The sequence below is a fragment of the Topomyia yanbarensis genome, chromosome 2 (genome assembly GCF_030247195.1).
Source record: "Topomyia yanbarensis strain Yona2022 chromosome 2, ASM3024719v1, whole genome shotgun sequence".
NCBI lineage: Eukaryota > Metazoa > Arthropoda > Insecta > Diptera > Culicidae > Topomyia > Topomyia yanbarensis.
Window position 1 is genome coordinate 128,055,227 of NC_080671.1, and position 16,412 is coordinate 128,071,638.

Below are 16,412 nucleotides of genomic sequence, written 5' to 3' on the forward strand. Positions count from 1 at the left end.
TAAAGAGCCTACTTTGGCACTATCAGGGAGGGTGCTTCACGATTTCAATAATTGCTCGGTCTACAATCGATGAATTGCATATAAATTGGCATCAGATCTTTACTTCGTTCTTAAGAACCACTATAATATTAGAAATGGCCTGAAAATGGTGTAACGCTCGTATTTGAGCGAACCAAAAACTCGAATCGAGTAGTCTTATGATCGCCTTATCATTTGAACCAATGCTTAAGCAAAGATGGCAGATGCTGGCCTAACCAACGACTTTTATTCGATATGGTGATAATAGAAACAGGACGAAAAAGGTTCATTCCCCTTCATTAAAATGAGGGGTGCGCAAGTTTTTTCAATGCACGATTAAAAAATACGTTCCAGGTAATAGAATCGATTCTTACTTTTTTGGGTATATTGACGCATGTCTTACATCCGATATTTGTACTGTCCTTGTCAATATGACTCTTGATAACATAAACAGGAAATACGTCTGTTGTCCGGCATATTTGCCGCATAATAAACTATCCCCTACAGATGATTTCAAAAGGGTTGTATCATACTGTGGCAGAGATGAGGTTTCACCCTTAATAGGCGGTGATGCAAATGCCCACCACAGAATTTGGGGCAGCTCATTTACTCATACTCATACTCGTTTGAAAGGAACCGAATTGATGGAATACTTAAGTAGTGCAAATCTTCTTTTACTCATCGTAGGAAATCGCCCAACACCTACATGATCTGGCAGAGAAGAGGCGTTAGATGTAACTCTCTGATCTGACGGTATTACGCGTGAGTTGGCAAACTGGCTCGTACCAAACGAGCTCGAACCGTCGTGATCTTATCATAAGTACATCGTCTTTGATCACTTAAACGTCTTGCTATATATCGTCACATGTCGTAATCCCAAATCTTCGAACTAGGACTTCTATGAAGACAACTTGTCGATTAGGTTTCACGGGTATCTTCCGACAATTGAATCTCCAAGTGATTTGGATGAGGTCGTAGATAAAACAAACTCACTCATAGTAGCAGCTTACCAAGAGGCTTGTCTGCATTTACACTTTAGTAAACATTCCAGGACACTATTAGTGTTGAGCATCTGAATATAAAAATTGAGCAACGTCTAGCACGGCGAGAAAAGCGCCTATCATTGACAAAACTGGTTTTTGTGTTTCTTGACCGCAGCACTCCTAAAGAAAAATAATTTTGGAACCCTACACACAGAATTCAGCTTGGCAATTTCCCAACAGCCGTGTAGTTAGCAAATTTAGATTTGTTTGCTGATTTTCCGTGAAATATTTTCCGAGTCTCAGTTATCCATCGGCACTTTTACTGAGATCTCAGCAAAAAACTATTTACTGAGATCTCAGCTGTTGAGATTTAAGACCAGAGTCGAAAATGTTTTTTTTCGTTTACCAAAATCAGGCGAAAATGGCGAGACAGCGACGCTACTTTCTAAAGCATCGGAACTTTGCGAACACGAAAATGAGACAACGGCCTAGGACAAAGCATACGAGTAAGATCAATTTCATTATTTCCTACGCACACTCGTTTTCGCTTTGATTGGTTGAGAGCGACATTAGTCCCTTCGATATTGAACGTAGTGCTGGGCGAACGAAAATACACTAGTAACGATATTTACTTGTCGTTGTTCGATTTCGTGGAATTAAAAGTTAGCGATGATATTGGACGACTGAAGCAGTATTGGTGTGCATATTATTCGTTGTTGCCTATTCTATGATGCACATTGCTATAATTTCATTTAATGAAAATTAAAATGAGGATCCAAATTGCTTATTTAAAATTAAAACAAGATTGAATTTTCGTATATTCGTAGGAAAACGAAAGTCGCTGCTTCTGCCACTCGCTTTCATAGAATCGAAAGAAGAAGCCGGCTATGTCTTTTTTGTTTTGCTTTGTATGTATTTAGTAATGAAGGAGGCAGCAAAAAGCCGAAAGTTAATCCAGTGGGTTTCGTCGTTCATTGAAAGGATATGAGAATTTTAGACCCTGATTTCGACAAAAGATGTGAAAAAAGCTGAGATTCCTCAAGAAAAATTAAGTGTGTATGCGCGCTAGGAAAAAGTTGGGCATGGAAGAGTTAATTTATATTTATTTAAAGTTAACAAAAAGCTGAACCGTATCTCTAGTTATTATACTAAACTAATTGACCCCCCCCCCTAGTTTCAGTACAAAATTGATCCTCCTTGTATATTGTAGGAGAACGGTGCCTAAGACGGACACCTTAAGAATAAATAGCAAATTCGACTCATACATGAATTTTTTGTTCGCAAATTGTAAAGGATTGTCGTATAGGTTGGGACAGCTCGATATTTTCGTTCCTATGCAGTGTTGCCATCTATTATCATTAGCATATACTAGACTCGGTTGTAGCTCACTTTTTATGCCAAGTTGAAGTTATAGTTCATTCTTGTCACAGCTGCACTGAACAATGTCAAAAAACGAACGAAAAATCTTTTGTTGTGCTGATTTTTGGACCATCTTAAATTGAATCTTTTTCATCGAAATTGCAAGATAAATAATTTTAAAGTGTTAAGAAGTAACTGAAATGTTATTACCGATCAGGGTTTTGCGTTTGCTTCGTTGGATTTTTTTCTTAGAAAAATAGGTTGGGACAAGCGTATCGTATAGGTTGGGACATCATGCACTTACGCATACGTACAAGATTGCGTACAAGTTTTACATATAAAAACGCTTTTAATCCACCTAACAGTGTGATGATGCATTTCTTATGACTCATATCGCATTCTTCGGGTCTTATATCGATTGAGAACATTTAGAACTTGATGCTTCGCGATGTTTTTGATAACACATTCTACATGGGATAGGGGCAGGACTCAGAGAATCGCTCAAATTAGCAAAGGACAATATCATTACAAATCTCAAAGGTTAAACTTATTTAATGGAAAAGCGGAAAAATGGCCTTTAAAATGGAAATAAAAACGAATTATTGCTAATGATCCGTTAATAACAAATATAAATTCTTCAATCAATGCATTGTGTAGGGAAAACTGAAATTTCCTAAAGGGGTTATATATGTTGTGCTGAGTTAAAAAAATTCGAAAACAAATTTTCGAATAGATTTGAAGTTCATACTCAATAGCGTTTACTCAAATTCCCAACGCGGATGAGAACTAAGCACTGAAATTTCAGCTCTTGATATTTCGCTACCTCTGAAGTGCATGCGTACTTTACTTCGATATCGACTTTTTCTAAAAATGACTTCCCAGCAGTATGTTTGATCTGAATTATTATCCCTAATCCTAATGCCAAAGAACAAATAAAAAACTCTCGAAACCCGTTAGGGAAAATCATTATACTGAAATTTTCTTTTTCACGAAACTTTTCGATAACCTTCCGTCATTTCTATTAAAAATTCTCAAATACTTTATAATTTACATAATCTTTAGGAACAGTTGTTCAAGAAGTTTTCGTAATATTGTGTAGTAAAAGCTGAAAATTTATGAATTTTCTCTATCTGCAAGATATAAACCCTTAAGTATACCAATTAATTTAGGATACCCTTTTAACCCTTTTTTTTAAATTCGGCGAACCTATTCCCATTCGTGCGATAGTTTATTATCGCACGAATGGGAATAGGTTTGCCGAATTTTGGAAGAAGTCGATAAAATAACTCCTTGAAAACTACCTAAAAATTGGTGTAGTTCAATGCAAATGAAAGAACATATCCTCAGAAAATGGGATGTACCTATTACTGTGAATAATAAATACAGTAAAGACCCATTTTTATCGTCTCCATGGTGTATTTTAGGCTGACAAAAAGAGGGACATTAACTAAATCGCGACATTTTTTTCTTCATAATAAACTCAAGCTGTTAAAATATTCTTCCCTTCCCTTGATGTAGTCTAATAACTATTTATGATTATTTAATATAGTCTTCTAGCGCAAAAATTTAAAACAAAATCTTTTTTTTTTATTTTGCATATTTGCATAAGGAAAAGGAAAACATGGTCAAGAAAGGATTTACATAAATTCAGCCTTGTTTGTCTGCTAGAGCTCATCAAACACATTTTCATATAATGGGGGCTGATCAAATCGGGTCTTCAATGTATTTATTTATTTCGGTTCGGTGTTCCTTAATTTAGTTTTTTTCTAAAATAACTTTCTATTGTGCGCTTCACAAACTTAAACTTTCGAAAAAATGTAAATTTTATCGTTTATAAAGAATAGAAGAAATTTAGCATAAACAGTGGAATCATAATAATTTAGTTTGAAATTAAATAGAAATAGCCTAAATAATGTTAATACCTTGAACACATGAAGCCTTCTTGTCTTCAACGTATGTTTAACGCATGTAAAATCATCGAAGATTGGCGGAACGGAAAATGCCATTTTTCATAAATTCCCCCACTTTTGGAAGGTGGTTTTCTCGTTATTAATTCTATAATATTTTCGTCTCAAATCGACGCATTCCCAAAATAAAAATATTTTCAGCAAATGTTGGAAGTAATGCAATTTTTCGATGCTTTTCATGTCTATCAAATCAGGTTAATTAATATTTGTTTACATAATTTATTTGACACAGTTCTGTACGCTTGCTCAATAGAGCTGTGAGTCCTTTCTATATTTACACTACTGCTTGCTGAATTTGTTATAACGAGTGAAGATATTCTTTCTCGAGAATCCATTTGCCGATTCGCCATCTGCTACTTGAGGGTCAGTTAGTCCGCTTTCTATTCACCTATCATACTCGTCCACACTATCATCGCTGATGATTTTTTGGGGACACTATTCTATGTTTTTGTTTGTCCGTTGGTCTTACGGGTCTTATTTGTTATCTGCTTGTTTGCTGGCAGTACTGTGGTAGTGCAGCACAAGATCTTCATTGGTGTGCCGTTCGATTTTATAACTGGCACGTAGGAATCTGTTCTTGATAGGTATGTAGTGTGGTTTGTGTAGTAATAGTTCGATGTGTTTTGAATTGTGTAACACGTGGGGAGGGAATTACGATAAGAACACAGGAATACCCAAAAAAAATTACAAGTATCAGGTGTAACAAGTTTACCCTTTTCTGTATTTTATCATTGGTTCACTGGAGGTACGCGACGCTAAGTCGTGTAGCCGTACCTCTATCTTATCAACTATTAATTCTATAAGGTTTTCGTTTCAAATCGACACATTCCCAAAATAAAAATATTTTCAGCAAATGTTGGAAGTAATGCAATTTTTCGATGAACAGTTCTAAGTTTCATAGACATTAACGCAATTCCAGTTTCGCTTCTTAGTAAAAAATTACCCTAATCCATATTGCAGTTAACCCTTACAAAACTGAACTCAATATGATAGGAAATTATGATTATGATTACGATTGATTTCAGAACTCTGGAATGAATTTCTATTGGAATGTTTTTAGGCAGGTATTTGATATTGATGTTATTAGACAACTGTGAGATCAAGACCAATAGATCAGTTACAGATCAGGATCGCATTCCCACAATTTTTCAAAGGTCCTCATGATGTTTCAAACAATAGGTTATCAATGTACTGATCAGATAATTATCATTGTAATATTGAATTAAATGAGGCAGAATCAAAAATTTTTTAACTTCTATTCAATTTTTTTTTGGTGAGGGGGGGGGTGTGGTTAAACCCCAAAGCATCCTCTTGGCTACACCACTGCTTGGAATTATTCATTTCGCTTTTCATTTTCCGAAATATGTTTCAGATCTATCCGATGGTTATAAGTCAAAAGGTTCGCGCAAATAAAATTTTTTGCAACGATAAGTGATCAAGTTCCATCTAGACAACTTCGAATTGTTCGGTGGTTATTCTAGCGGTTGTAGATAGAAAAACGAAATACGAAATTCGTTTTATCGAAATAATATTTGGCTCATTTAAATGGATTATTACTATATTGAACAATAAATAGGCGACAAAGGGAAATCCACAAACAACAAGCCTTAACTTTTAAAGTATTCGAAATATGTATTTGATGTCTTCAGTAAAGTTATTCGCAAAAGCAAGAGCTACAAATTAGCTGAAGGCATTATTTCAATAAAATCACTTCCAAGAAAATTCATGAAAATATCCCACTCTTAAGGGGATTAATCAGTAAAATTATAATACCAAAGGAAAGGGCATATTTTATGCTTTAAATTCTCCGAAGATACTATTGACCTAAAATAATCCGTTTTGATGCTAATAATACATTGAATGTTTTTGGTCTTATTTCTGGCTATGGGAAATGATAAAAATCATTCGTCCGCATTTAATGTTAAATATCTCTCTTGATAATAGTCTGATTTCAACAATCTATAGTTCGTTCGAAATGTATTAGTATAACCTTTCTAAAAATGTATAAATTGTTCAGTTACTTTGTCAGTTTCGGCAGAAAATTTCAAAAAGCTGCAAAAAACGCAATTTTTGCGCCTTCAAGCATTCATATCTTGGAAACTAAACACCAGAATCAAAAACCATTTAATTGCGTTCTGTCTGATAGGCCTTTCATTCAAAATTGATTTGGATAAGATCGGTTCAGCCATTGCTGATTTGTCCCAAATCGTCGAGCTGAGTCGATTGGTATATAAGACTTGGCCCTCCGGGCCTCGGAAGGTTTGAGCGAATTCTATACATTTCTTTTCTAAGAAATGTAAAACTGTGAGTCAGTTTAACTTTGTCAAATGGAAGTAAATCTGTCTTTCAGTTACTTATTATGGAAGTTAAAACACTCACTGGTGCAAGTTTAAACGTGATTCGCATAGCTGAAAAAACTCGGCTGAGAGCGATACATTTGAGAACAGTCTGCTCCATCTAACGGCGTTCGATGGGAGCATGAGTTCACTCGAGCAATGCTGACATTTAAATTGTCGAGAATGGCGTCTCAGACTAGGGAAACGCAGCCTTCTGTGTGGAACTATAATTATATTCATTCAATCACTGTTCGTTACAAGTGATTTTGTTGAATTTGAAAATTGTACTCCCATATCAAAAGCAAAAACGGGCAGCTTAAAAATCCGTCCAATACAACGACGTAACGTAATTTTATATCACTAGAATTTTTGCAAGGCCGACATTGATTTTGTTAAAATTCTTATTAGCCACAAAATATGTGGAGATGTGTTTTCGTAAAACTCTGTCGAACAATATTAGTCCTTACAATAAATAATGAAGAATTTCGTCAAAGTGGTCAAATTAAGAGTCCGGACAGATTTCGAGTCACCACGGTATCCAAGCAAACGTAAACAGAAGTAAAAATAAATGTATATTTCACTACCGCGACTCCCACATCTAAACTAATCCAACTGCTCTCATCCAATCAATTATACAATCCAAACGTGCTGGAGGTCGGCCTCATTCTGGTTGTATTCAAAGAAGATGACTCAGTTTAAGCTTCTCCAACGTATTTTTTAAAACTGTGGTAGGGTGGGTGCTCCAATAGTTGAGGTGTACCTATAGTTGCAGTAGTATACGTCTATCTAAGGTACCAACCATAACCAAATATTTTTTTATTGGTTCATCACACTAAAATCATGCGATAATGAAACTGCTATCCTTAAAATTTGATCAAATAACTATTGAGTTTTTTTCTAAAATTTTGAGCTCCCTTGCACCTATAGTTGATGTAATGTACCTTTAATTGCTAGTCCTATAAGATATCAATGGGATTTGCAACAAAAGGAACCGAAATTAGCGATTGCACCACTATTGGTACATGTGTTAGTTAATAAACAATATTTATATGTTTCATGGAATAGGGATTGAAAACTTTCGGTTAACCTATAAACATCGCCCATAGATCTATTAATCGGTCTTTTATCAAAAGTTTTCCTTAAGTATACGACTATTGGTACACGAACCCTACAAGAATAATCATTTTATTTTTGATGTGTTTGATGCGCAGAAGAGTGCATCCCAACTAACGGACGATGTCAATGATCTCTACAAAAAAACAACGGACAGTGGTCTCAAAAGAGAAAATAATGGTCAGAAAAGTTGACTACTTTTCAATTATGTTTCCGTCCATGGGTATATTTACATAGGAAAGATTTATCTATTAGTATTGCGCATATTTAGGCACATGCCATAATTTATCTAAAAGTGTCACTTCCAGTTTTGAAAAATAAAAAAACATGGTAAAAATCCCTTAATACCATTTCTTATTTTATGTGACGCTACTTCGCAGCAGAAAAATTTATTTATATCATTCGAGCGAGATAACTGCTTTTGACCACCACTCTCAATATTGGACAACAGTGCAACGAAATAATGCAGATTTAACACCCACCTACATTAAGGCTGTTGTGATTTTATATATTCAAAGTAAACTTAGCTCTGAGCTGAACATACTGAGAACTATGAAACCGTGCCACGGCGTGGGAATGCCGCAACTGCTGAGTTTATTTCTTCCAGTGTTTTGCCTAATTTGGCATGTTGTTGCGTTCCCATTCAAATGTGCGAATGTCAGTAGCAGGGTTAGTAGTTTTATCCTTTTATTGAACCTGAATGTTCGTATTAGTCAGTGTAACGGTTCCTCAGTTGCAGATTCTAAATTTAATTGATATTTTGCTACATTACAACTCTACTACATACAATTTTGTATTTCGTTCCACTTTCAGAAAATGTGCTCGCACAAACAAAACGAGTGTTCCGCACGGGAGTCGCACAACCTAGAGCTCTGGGCTCGAATCCAAGATCCAGTCACTCCTCCTCCGTGGATTTCAACTGTCCCGAAGAGTTTGGGTATTACTCTCACCCCACAGACTGTTCCCAGTATTATGTCTGTGTGTTCGGAGGAGCCCTGCTGGAAAGTTGTACCGGAGGGTTGATGTACAGCCACGAGCTGCAAACCTGTGATTGGCCTCGGAATGTTGGCTGCGATGATCAATCGCAGAACGCTCCTTCGGCACCATCGCGAACTACCGTGACACCACGTGTGCCACAGGTTCTTTCCCGAATTCGTTTCTCTTCGAGTGCACCTTCAGCACCGTCGGCACCGTCCGGTCCATCCGGACCAAGCGGGCCCTCGGGTCCCTCTGGTCCAGGATCATCGGCACCAGCACGTATTCAGCAGATTCAGACCCTGCCACCACCACCACCACCAGCTAATCTGAATCCTGTGATCACGACACGAGGACAACCGAAAAATTCACCACAGGAAGATATTGCTAAGGTTAGTTTATAAATCTACTAAACGTACGCGATAATTGACTATTTTTCTCCCAACAGCTCTACGCGGAAGCCCACGATACTCTTCCACCGGTCGAGGAAGAAGAGTCCGATCGACAACAACGGGTCTACCGTGGTCAACCTAGCACTGTCACCCAAGTGCAGCGTGACCGAGATGGAATCCTGCAGCAGCCGAGCGTAAATGCCATCCCTACTCATGCCAAAATAGGTTCCTTCGCGTACAGTGCCCAGCCACAGCCGTTCAGGTAAGTTGACCATTTTCTTTCTCACACTCGGAGCACTAACTCTCGCCATGGAATCACATATTCACCACCAGTAAAAACTTACTGCTATATATTCCTAAATTCTTCAAACTCAACTTCCTTATTTCAAACTCGCACACAGTGACGAAGACGTACTGCAAGACTTAGACCGTGAAAAGCAAACTGCTCACACCAACGCCCACGATCGCAAGAAACGTGACGTGGCCGCAGACGTTGCCAAAGCAACAATCACCGCCGATGACGCCCGTGATATGCCAAACGATTCGCCGTCAAACGTTGAACATCGACAAAACAAACGATCCGATCGACAAGAACCGGAATTGACGGATCTTACCCAATTCGAGGAAGCAACCTACGGCGAGGAGAGCGCACGAAGTGTTCGACAACTTAGGCCACTGGGAAACTGGCAGTATAGATCGTTGGACGCTTCACTCTCCCGCCAAAACACTTTCCCCCCGAGCAGTTACGATCCATATGCGTTCTCGGCTGGACCAACATCACCGAGTTACCTCAAATCTGGAGCACGATACTATCAGCCACAGACGTACAGTAAAAAAGAAATAACGAATAACTATAACGATTACCTCGAAGCTTACGTAAAAGCCAAACAAAGTGGGACTCAATACTTAAGGCCAGTAGAAGCTACCCATCACAAGCCAGCAGGTCTGCAGAATTACAAAACAGTTACCAAAATAACACCTCAGGATGCATTGATTCCTCTCTTGCTCACCAATCAATCCCCGAGACCGCAGCAGTACCAAACCGCATATACAGCTGCCGCATTTGTAAATAACCACAACGGTCAAAAGTACACAACCCCAGTTCCTGATATAGGAGATGACACCATCCCCGATAATTTTGCATATTTTCATTTCGGCAACCACTACTCATCTACTCCCATATCCGTCAACAACCATGCCAAGAACGCGGCCAAAGCCAATCAACAGCAATCCGCGAAGGTGGCTCAGTCCACCAACCGAAGTCCATTCATTGCATTTAGCTCCGTCGGAGGATTCTTTAATAATCAACCTACTCCCAGTCCCATCAAAGAATCCTTCGTAGGGGTATCCAAGTATCCAGTTCAGCAGGCCAAATCCAAGATCCTAACTGGACCCAGCACACCAGCCCCGGTCTATGAAGATGATGGCAATTCCATAACACAACTGCAACGATTTCCGTCTACCACTTCGAAGGCCCCAGTAACGACACTAGAATTCTACCCACAAAATTTGTTCATTGGCAACGGGAATATATACGCGAATAACGGTCCACCCCACGGGACCTTCAATAGCTACAACGAAAAACCGATATACGAAACATCTACGCTTAGACCTGCTGGTTATTTCATAACCAAATCCACGAATGGTTTTCAACCAATTTTGAATCCCACGACACCACGGTACTATTCGCAGGGCAGCCAAAAGAGCCCAGATTACACGCGATTCTTCGAAAGTATTAAAAGTAGTCACGTTCAGCAAACAAATACCAAAATAAACGATGAGTTGCAAAACATCGGAGCACAACATCCAAAGAACGGCACTACAAGTCTCCGGTCAGTACCATCTGTGCAGCAGCATAACAAATTAATTCACTATGGTCCATCGACCATCAAACCTACTAGCGAATCGAACGAGTATTATTATGAACAAAACGACGATGTTCGTGGTCATAAATATGTAAAGAACACACTGACTGGCAATCGCAAACCTATTTATTCCAAACATCCCAGCCAAGACGACGACGAAGACGAGGAGTATTACGACGAAGATGACGAAGATGACTATGAGTATAGATATCCGGTTAACAAGTCCAAATACACTCCGATGACGGAAACTATGGCCCCAAGACCTCTGGGAAACTTGACCACACCAAGACCTGCCGCATCCGTATCCGGTCATGTATACTACCACAATCACAAGTACGAATCTACGACATGGCGTCCGAAAAGTGTAACAAGTCATGCTCCCACGACTAGCGATATTCCGCCAATCATTAAATTCCCGGAAGATGTATTCCAAGGTATTAGACCACTAGGCGACATTCCACGCTATCTGAACAAATCAACCTCCCGACCATACACCGTACGACAGCGAATGCGACCAACTGCAATCCCGAACGCAAATCTAATTGACGAAACGACTTCCAAGGAACTGCTTCGAACGACTGCCAAATCGTATACCCCCAAGATTGTAGCCAAGACGACCACTACGACTTCAACAACAACTACAACTACGACGACGACTACACCAACACCACCACTAAGAATACGGACCACCACGACGACGACTGTCGGTTCGACCTATGAAACAACGCCGCGCAAGCGGTACACCGTCCGACCAAACCGCGGCCAGCAACGCTGGCGCACTACCGAGACCCCTGAACAGCCTACCGCTAGCACCAGACCGAACAAAAACCAACTCCGTAACGATCGTTTGGAACTCGATGAACGGCTACCAAACAGGTACGAGTATTACACCTTTTCACCTAGTGTTGTGGGATTTTTGTTGTAACGGGAGTGTATTCTGTGCGCCACAGAACCGGTTCAGGTGACCATCAGGACGTGTGTTTTCTTTCCTATATACATATGGGTACTACTAACTCCTTACGCGGGATCCGACCGACAGTATGCCGGATTATTCTGCCATCTGCTGTAATTTTTTTTCTATTCTTTTGTACATAATCCTCCCATTCAACTGTTGTGTTTTCAGCGACTTTGTTTATACAATTCCCTACTTTCAATATTGTTCTGAACCTAGCTTGAGTGTAGTCAACACTAACCGGTTTTATTGTGTCTTTCGACAGAGTTGAAACATCTTCGCCGGCCCCAAGCAGATACAGTCCCGAACAACCGCAGAAAACCGTTCTCAGCCAGAGCAACAAAAACTACTACAACACTAGCAACTACGATCCGTCTGCGTACGATTCCTACTACGCCGTCTACGATGAGGATGTAGAGCTGTACAGAGATGTTGGTGAGTTATGTTTCCTAATATTACGACCAAGTGTATTCAATTGAAATTACAAAATGTATCCATACTGCACTTTACCAATTCAAGATGTATGTCGCATACAGTGTTGCCAATGTTCCAGATTTATCCAGTAGCTTCCGCCTGGACAAACAAGACATTTTACTAGTTTTCAATCATTTAGAATTATACGTTAAACTCCAAGACCACTAGTTGACCATTTCTGAAGAGCGATTCCACTCTGAGAATCTAATTCGGGATTTTCAAAATGCATCAATGTGGTATAAAGTAAATTAGTATCGATTTATGATGCCTGGAGCGACCCATTTTAGTAGCTGTACCTCTCATACTCGTATCAATTTTGGATATTACATTGAATAATTCATATATCAAGCATTGGAACAGAGATAAAATTAAAAAAACCGTGTCCGTCCGTGAACTAGTTTATAACTGAATGGACATTGTTCATAAACTACATATTGACTCGTGATTTTATTCACACATTTCTCGTGTACTATTTACCAAAATTTAGAATATTATTGACGCGCGTGAAATATTTCAGAAAACCATGAAACAGGTTTCCATTTTTATGTTACAGTTTATGTAAATGATGTTATTACAGTTATCTTCTCTTGCTCAGTTCACAATCCAAAAATTGCTCCGCTGGTATAGTATGGCAAACAAATCAACCCGTGCATCACTTTGTCTACTTACATAATTTTATGAAAAACCGTTTGACTATCTCCAACCACTTAATAGTTGCCATGTGATAATTGAGTTTGCAGTGGCCAATTAAAGCTCTGGTCAGCATGCCACAGTGGAACTTCGAAAAATGTAGGAGATTTTTCGAAATCACTGTACACGGTTGTTCTAGAACCTCCTTTGTTTGGCGACACGTTTGTAGATTTCTCCAATAATTACGGCGCTCGGACGAAGCCCAGGATCGTATTTTTACCCTTATCCAACTCGTCGAAATTGGCAGGGCGGGCTCAGGACCAACGAAGTTGATCGTTGAACCTGTCCTGGCCAATTCGTCAGCCCATTCATTTCCAGTAATACCAGAGTGTCCGGGCACCCAGACAAGGTAGATAGTATTGACAATGCTTAGTTCTTCGATTTGAATTCGGCACGCGATCACTAGCTTAAACTGTGATTTGTCCTAGCTAAGGGCCTTGATTGCAGCCTGACTATCAGAGCAGAAGTTTATAGCTTTGCCGGACAAACTAAGTTGAATGGCCGATTGTACCCCGCACATAATCGCAAAGATTTCTGCTTGGGATACAGTACAGTATCTACCTAGTGAGTGAGATTGTTCCAATCTCATTTCACGACAGTAGACACCAGCACCAGCACGTCCCTCCATCAGCGAACCGTCAATGTAGCAGACCACTTGCGTTTGTTGTTGTCTTTCCATATAGCCAGACAACCACTCCTCTCGAGAGGGAATCTTCACATGAAATGTCCTGTAAGGAAAACTACATGTGGGTGCAATATCCCTGGGAGTAAGAATATATTCACTCCATGTAACCATTTGTGACTACATCATCATGGTTACTGTTCCAAAGCCCAGTAACCTGCAGTCTGTACGCACATGATAGTGCTTCTTGTTTGAGGTGTAAGTGTAATGGTTTGATATTTAGACGTGCCTCAAGAGCAGCAGTCGGAGTTGTGGTGAAAGCACCAATCAACGCCATTATTTAGCTTTAGCTTTGACTGGACTGACATCACCTCTCCCCTCTGCCACCACACAAGGCATCCGTATGACAGTATTGGACGTACAATAGCCGTGTAAATCCCATAGATGTATTTGGGTTTGACACTCCAGGTCTTTCCAAAAGTTCGTCTGCACTGCCCGAAGGCCATGCATGCTTTCTTGACTATGAACTCAATTTGAGCAGACCAATTCAGTTTGGAATCCAATATAACTCTAACGTATTTGACTTGATCTGTACACAGTAGCTCAGAATCAAAGAACTGCAAGGGACGAACCTCGGTTGTTATTCGCTTCTTCGTGAACCATTGAAGTGTTGCTTGGCTGAACTGATAATTTAACTTGTCAACACCACTGTTCGACAGCTCTTAATGCTTGTGACATCAAAATGATCGAAAAATAGGGTAAACAGGTCTAATACGCCCCGCTTAAGCAAAAATAGCTATATTTCACCATTCGACGCTATGATCTTCTCACTAACTACTCTAATTTATTGTTATATTAGTTAGAAATTAGTACCCGTTTCATTTTTATTGAAAACATCCTGATACAAGTACAATTAAACATTTTTCAAAGATGCCTAAATTCTAGTTTTTTCTTTCACCCAGGGCAAAATGCCCCCGGTGAAAGTGTAATATGCCGCACAACAAGAGGACGGTATGCCCCACAGCAATTGGTGAGTATGCCCCACAATAATGGGTGGGGCGTTTTGGCCGGTGATGAGCTGTTGTGAATACATAAATAATTCTACACACACATAGTTTTAAGCCAAGCTATAAACTAAGATAGTAACTATAACATTCTAGTAAGCTACTTGAAATAGTTCTATCGAATTCGACTATTTCTAATTGGTTGTAATGCTATTGGAAAAAGTGGAAGCTAAAAGTAGCTCTTTTGAAACTTTTGTGTATAATGTTGTTTTGCAACATATTAAGTATACCAAACTAACTTAGTACGTTGATTTCACGAAACGATACTGTTATCAATCATTTTTACTTTTTAGATAATTCAGGAATCCTGGGAATCGAACAGGGGCATTTAGCCCCGGTGGGGCGTATTAAACCCTTTTACCTTATATATTTATGATCGGATAGAGACGGTTCAGTTTCCTTTGGAACCTGCCAATTCTTTCAGAGCAAAGCGTTATGTTTAACATCTCCTCTCTCCCAGATCTCGCAAAAGTTGGTCGGTTCCTCACATTCAAAATATAGAGATATGGACTGCTTATTGACAACAAAATGTGTTCTCTGGTTATCACCAGTTCGAAAACTAAATTTGTTATCAATTTGGTTGATTTCACAGCCAACATAACAAAAATGATAATAAAGTTTTGTACCTTGAATATAGATATAATAACAATGTAAGTTATCATTGATGCCATATTGATAACAAATTGTGTTATGTATTTTATGTTATCCAATAATTCATTCAGTTATCATTTTCATGAAAGTGCTTATTAATGATAATTGGTTTTTAACGTGTTTTCGTTAGTTGTTAACTTGATAACTTGATACCCTGTATTCACAATTATCACTTATTAGTTTTTACATATTCATTGAAAATGGGAGAACCCGGAGCTATTATAACCTACCTAAGCAAATATCCCTTTCAAGTGGATAGATGTGAAAGAATTTTTCGTTAAAGGTTCAATTGTTCGTTTGAAACCTTAGCTACATTTTGGAGCCCTAAAAAATCATTTGCACCACTCCACGGCAGCGCAAGGCAATGATTTGCAAAACTCTAGGTTTTTTCATCCTTTTAGAATCTAGTGGTAATTTAGGCCAACCTACGGGGTAATTCAGACCACCCTTTTTTACTATAGAATTATGTTTACCTGTGAAATCTTTATTGGAGAAACTCATTAAAAACTAAAAAAAAAGTTTTTTTTAAATTAATCTGGTTAGTCACAGATGTCGATTGACGCATCATGTATTTTTCTTGCTGCGAGGTGTGTAATCGTGTGCGCAGACGCAAGCCGCTGAACGGTGATTGATGGAATTGGCGGTCCGAATAACGCCGTACGCCCATTTCGTTCCATAGACGGCTGCCTTGGGGAGATCTGATTTTTCCAGCATTTGTTGTACTTTGCTTGGACTTTACCGAGTGGTTTGCCCGTTTTTGTCCGTTTAAAAGTTATCGGTATTGGAAAAAGAGCTATTTTCCATAAAAAACGCGAATATCTCTACACATACTAGCGATAGCAAGTTTCCGTCTTCAACGAATTAATGCGGTTTAATAGCCCAAACAATGTTCTAGAACATTTATATAATGGAAAAAATCTAGAAGAAAACTTATGATGAAACAACGCTTTG

At 38.9% G+C, this 16,412-nt stretch overlaps 1 protein-coding gene across 1 annotated transcript in view; it reads left to right on the top strand.

The window, feature by feature from the left end:
• Positions 1-16,412, top strand: part of LOC131679744 (mucin-2) — a 95,769-nt gene that overhangs the window by 35,496 nt on the left and 43,861 nt on the right. Inside the window, exons 2-5 of the mRNA XM_058960489.1 lie at positions 8,590-9,143; positions 9,200-9,405; positions 9,545-11,884; positions 12,226-12,395. Coding sequence (XP_058816472.1) covers positions 8,590-9,143; positions 9,200-9,405; positions 9,545-11,884; positions 12,226-12,395 — 3,270 coding nt within the window. The remainder of the gene's footprint in view (positions 1-8,589; positions 9,144-9,199; positions 9,406-9,544; positions 11,885-12,225; positions 12,396-16,412) is intronic.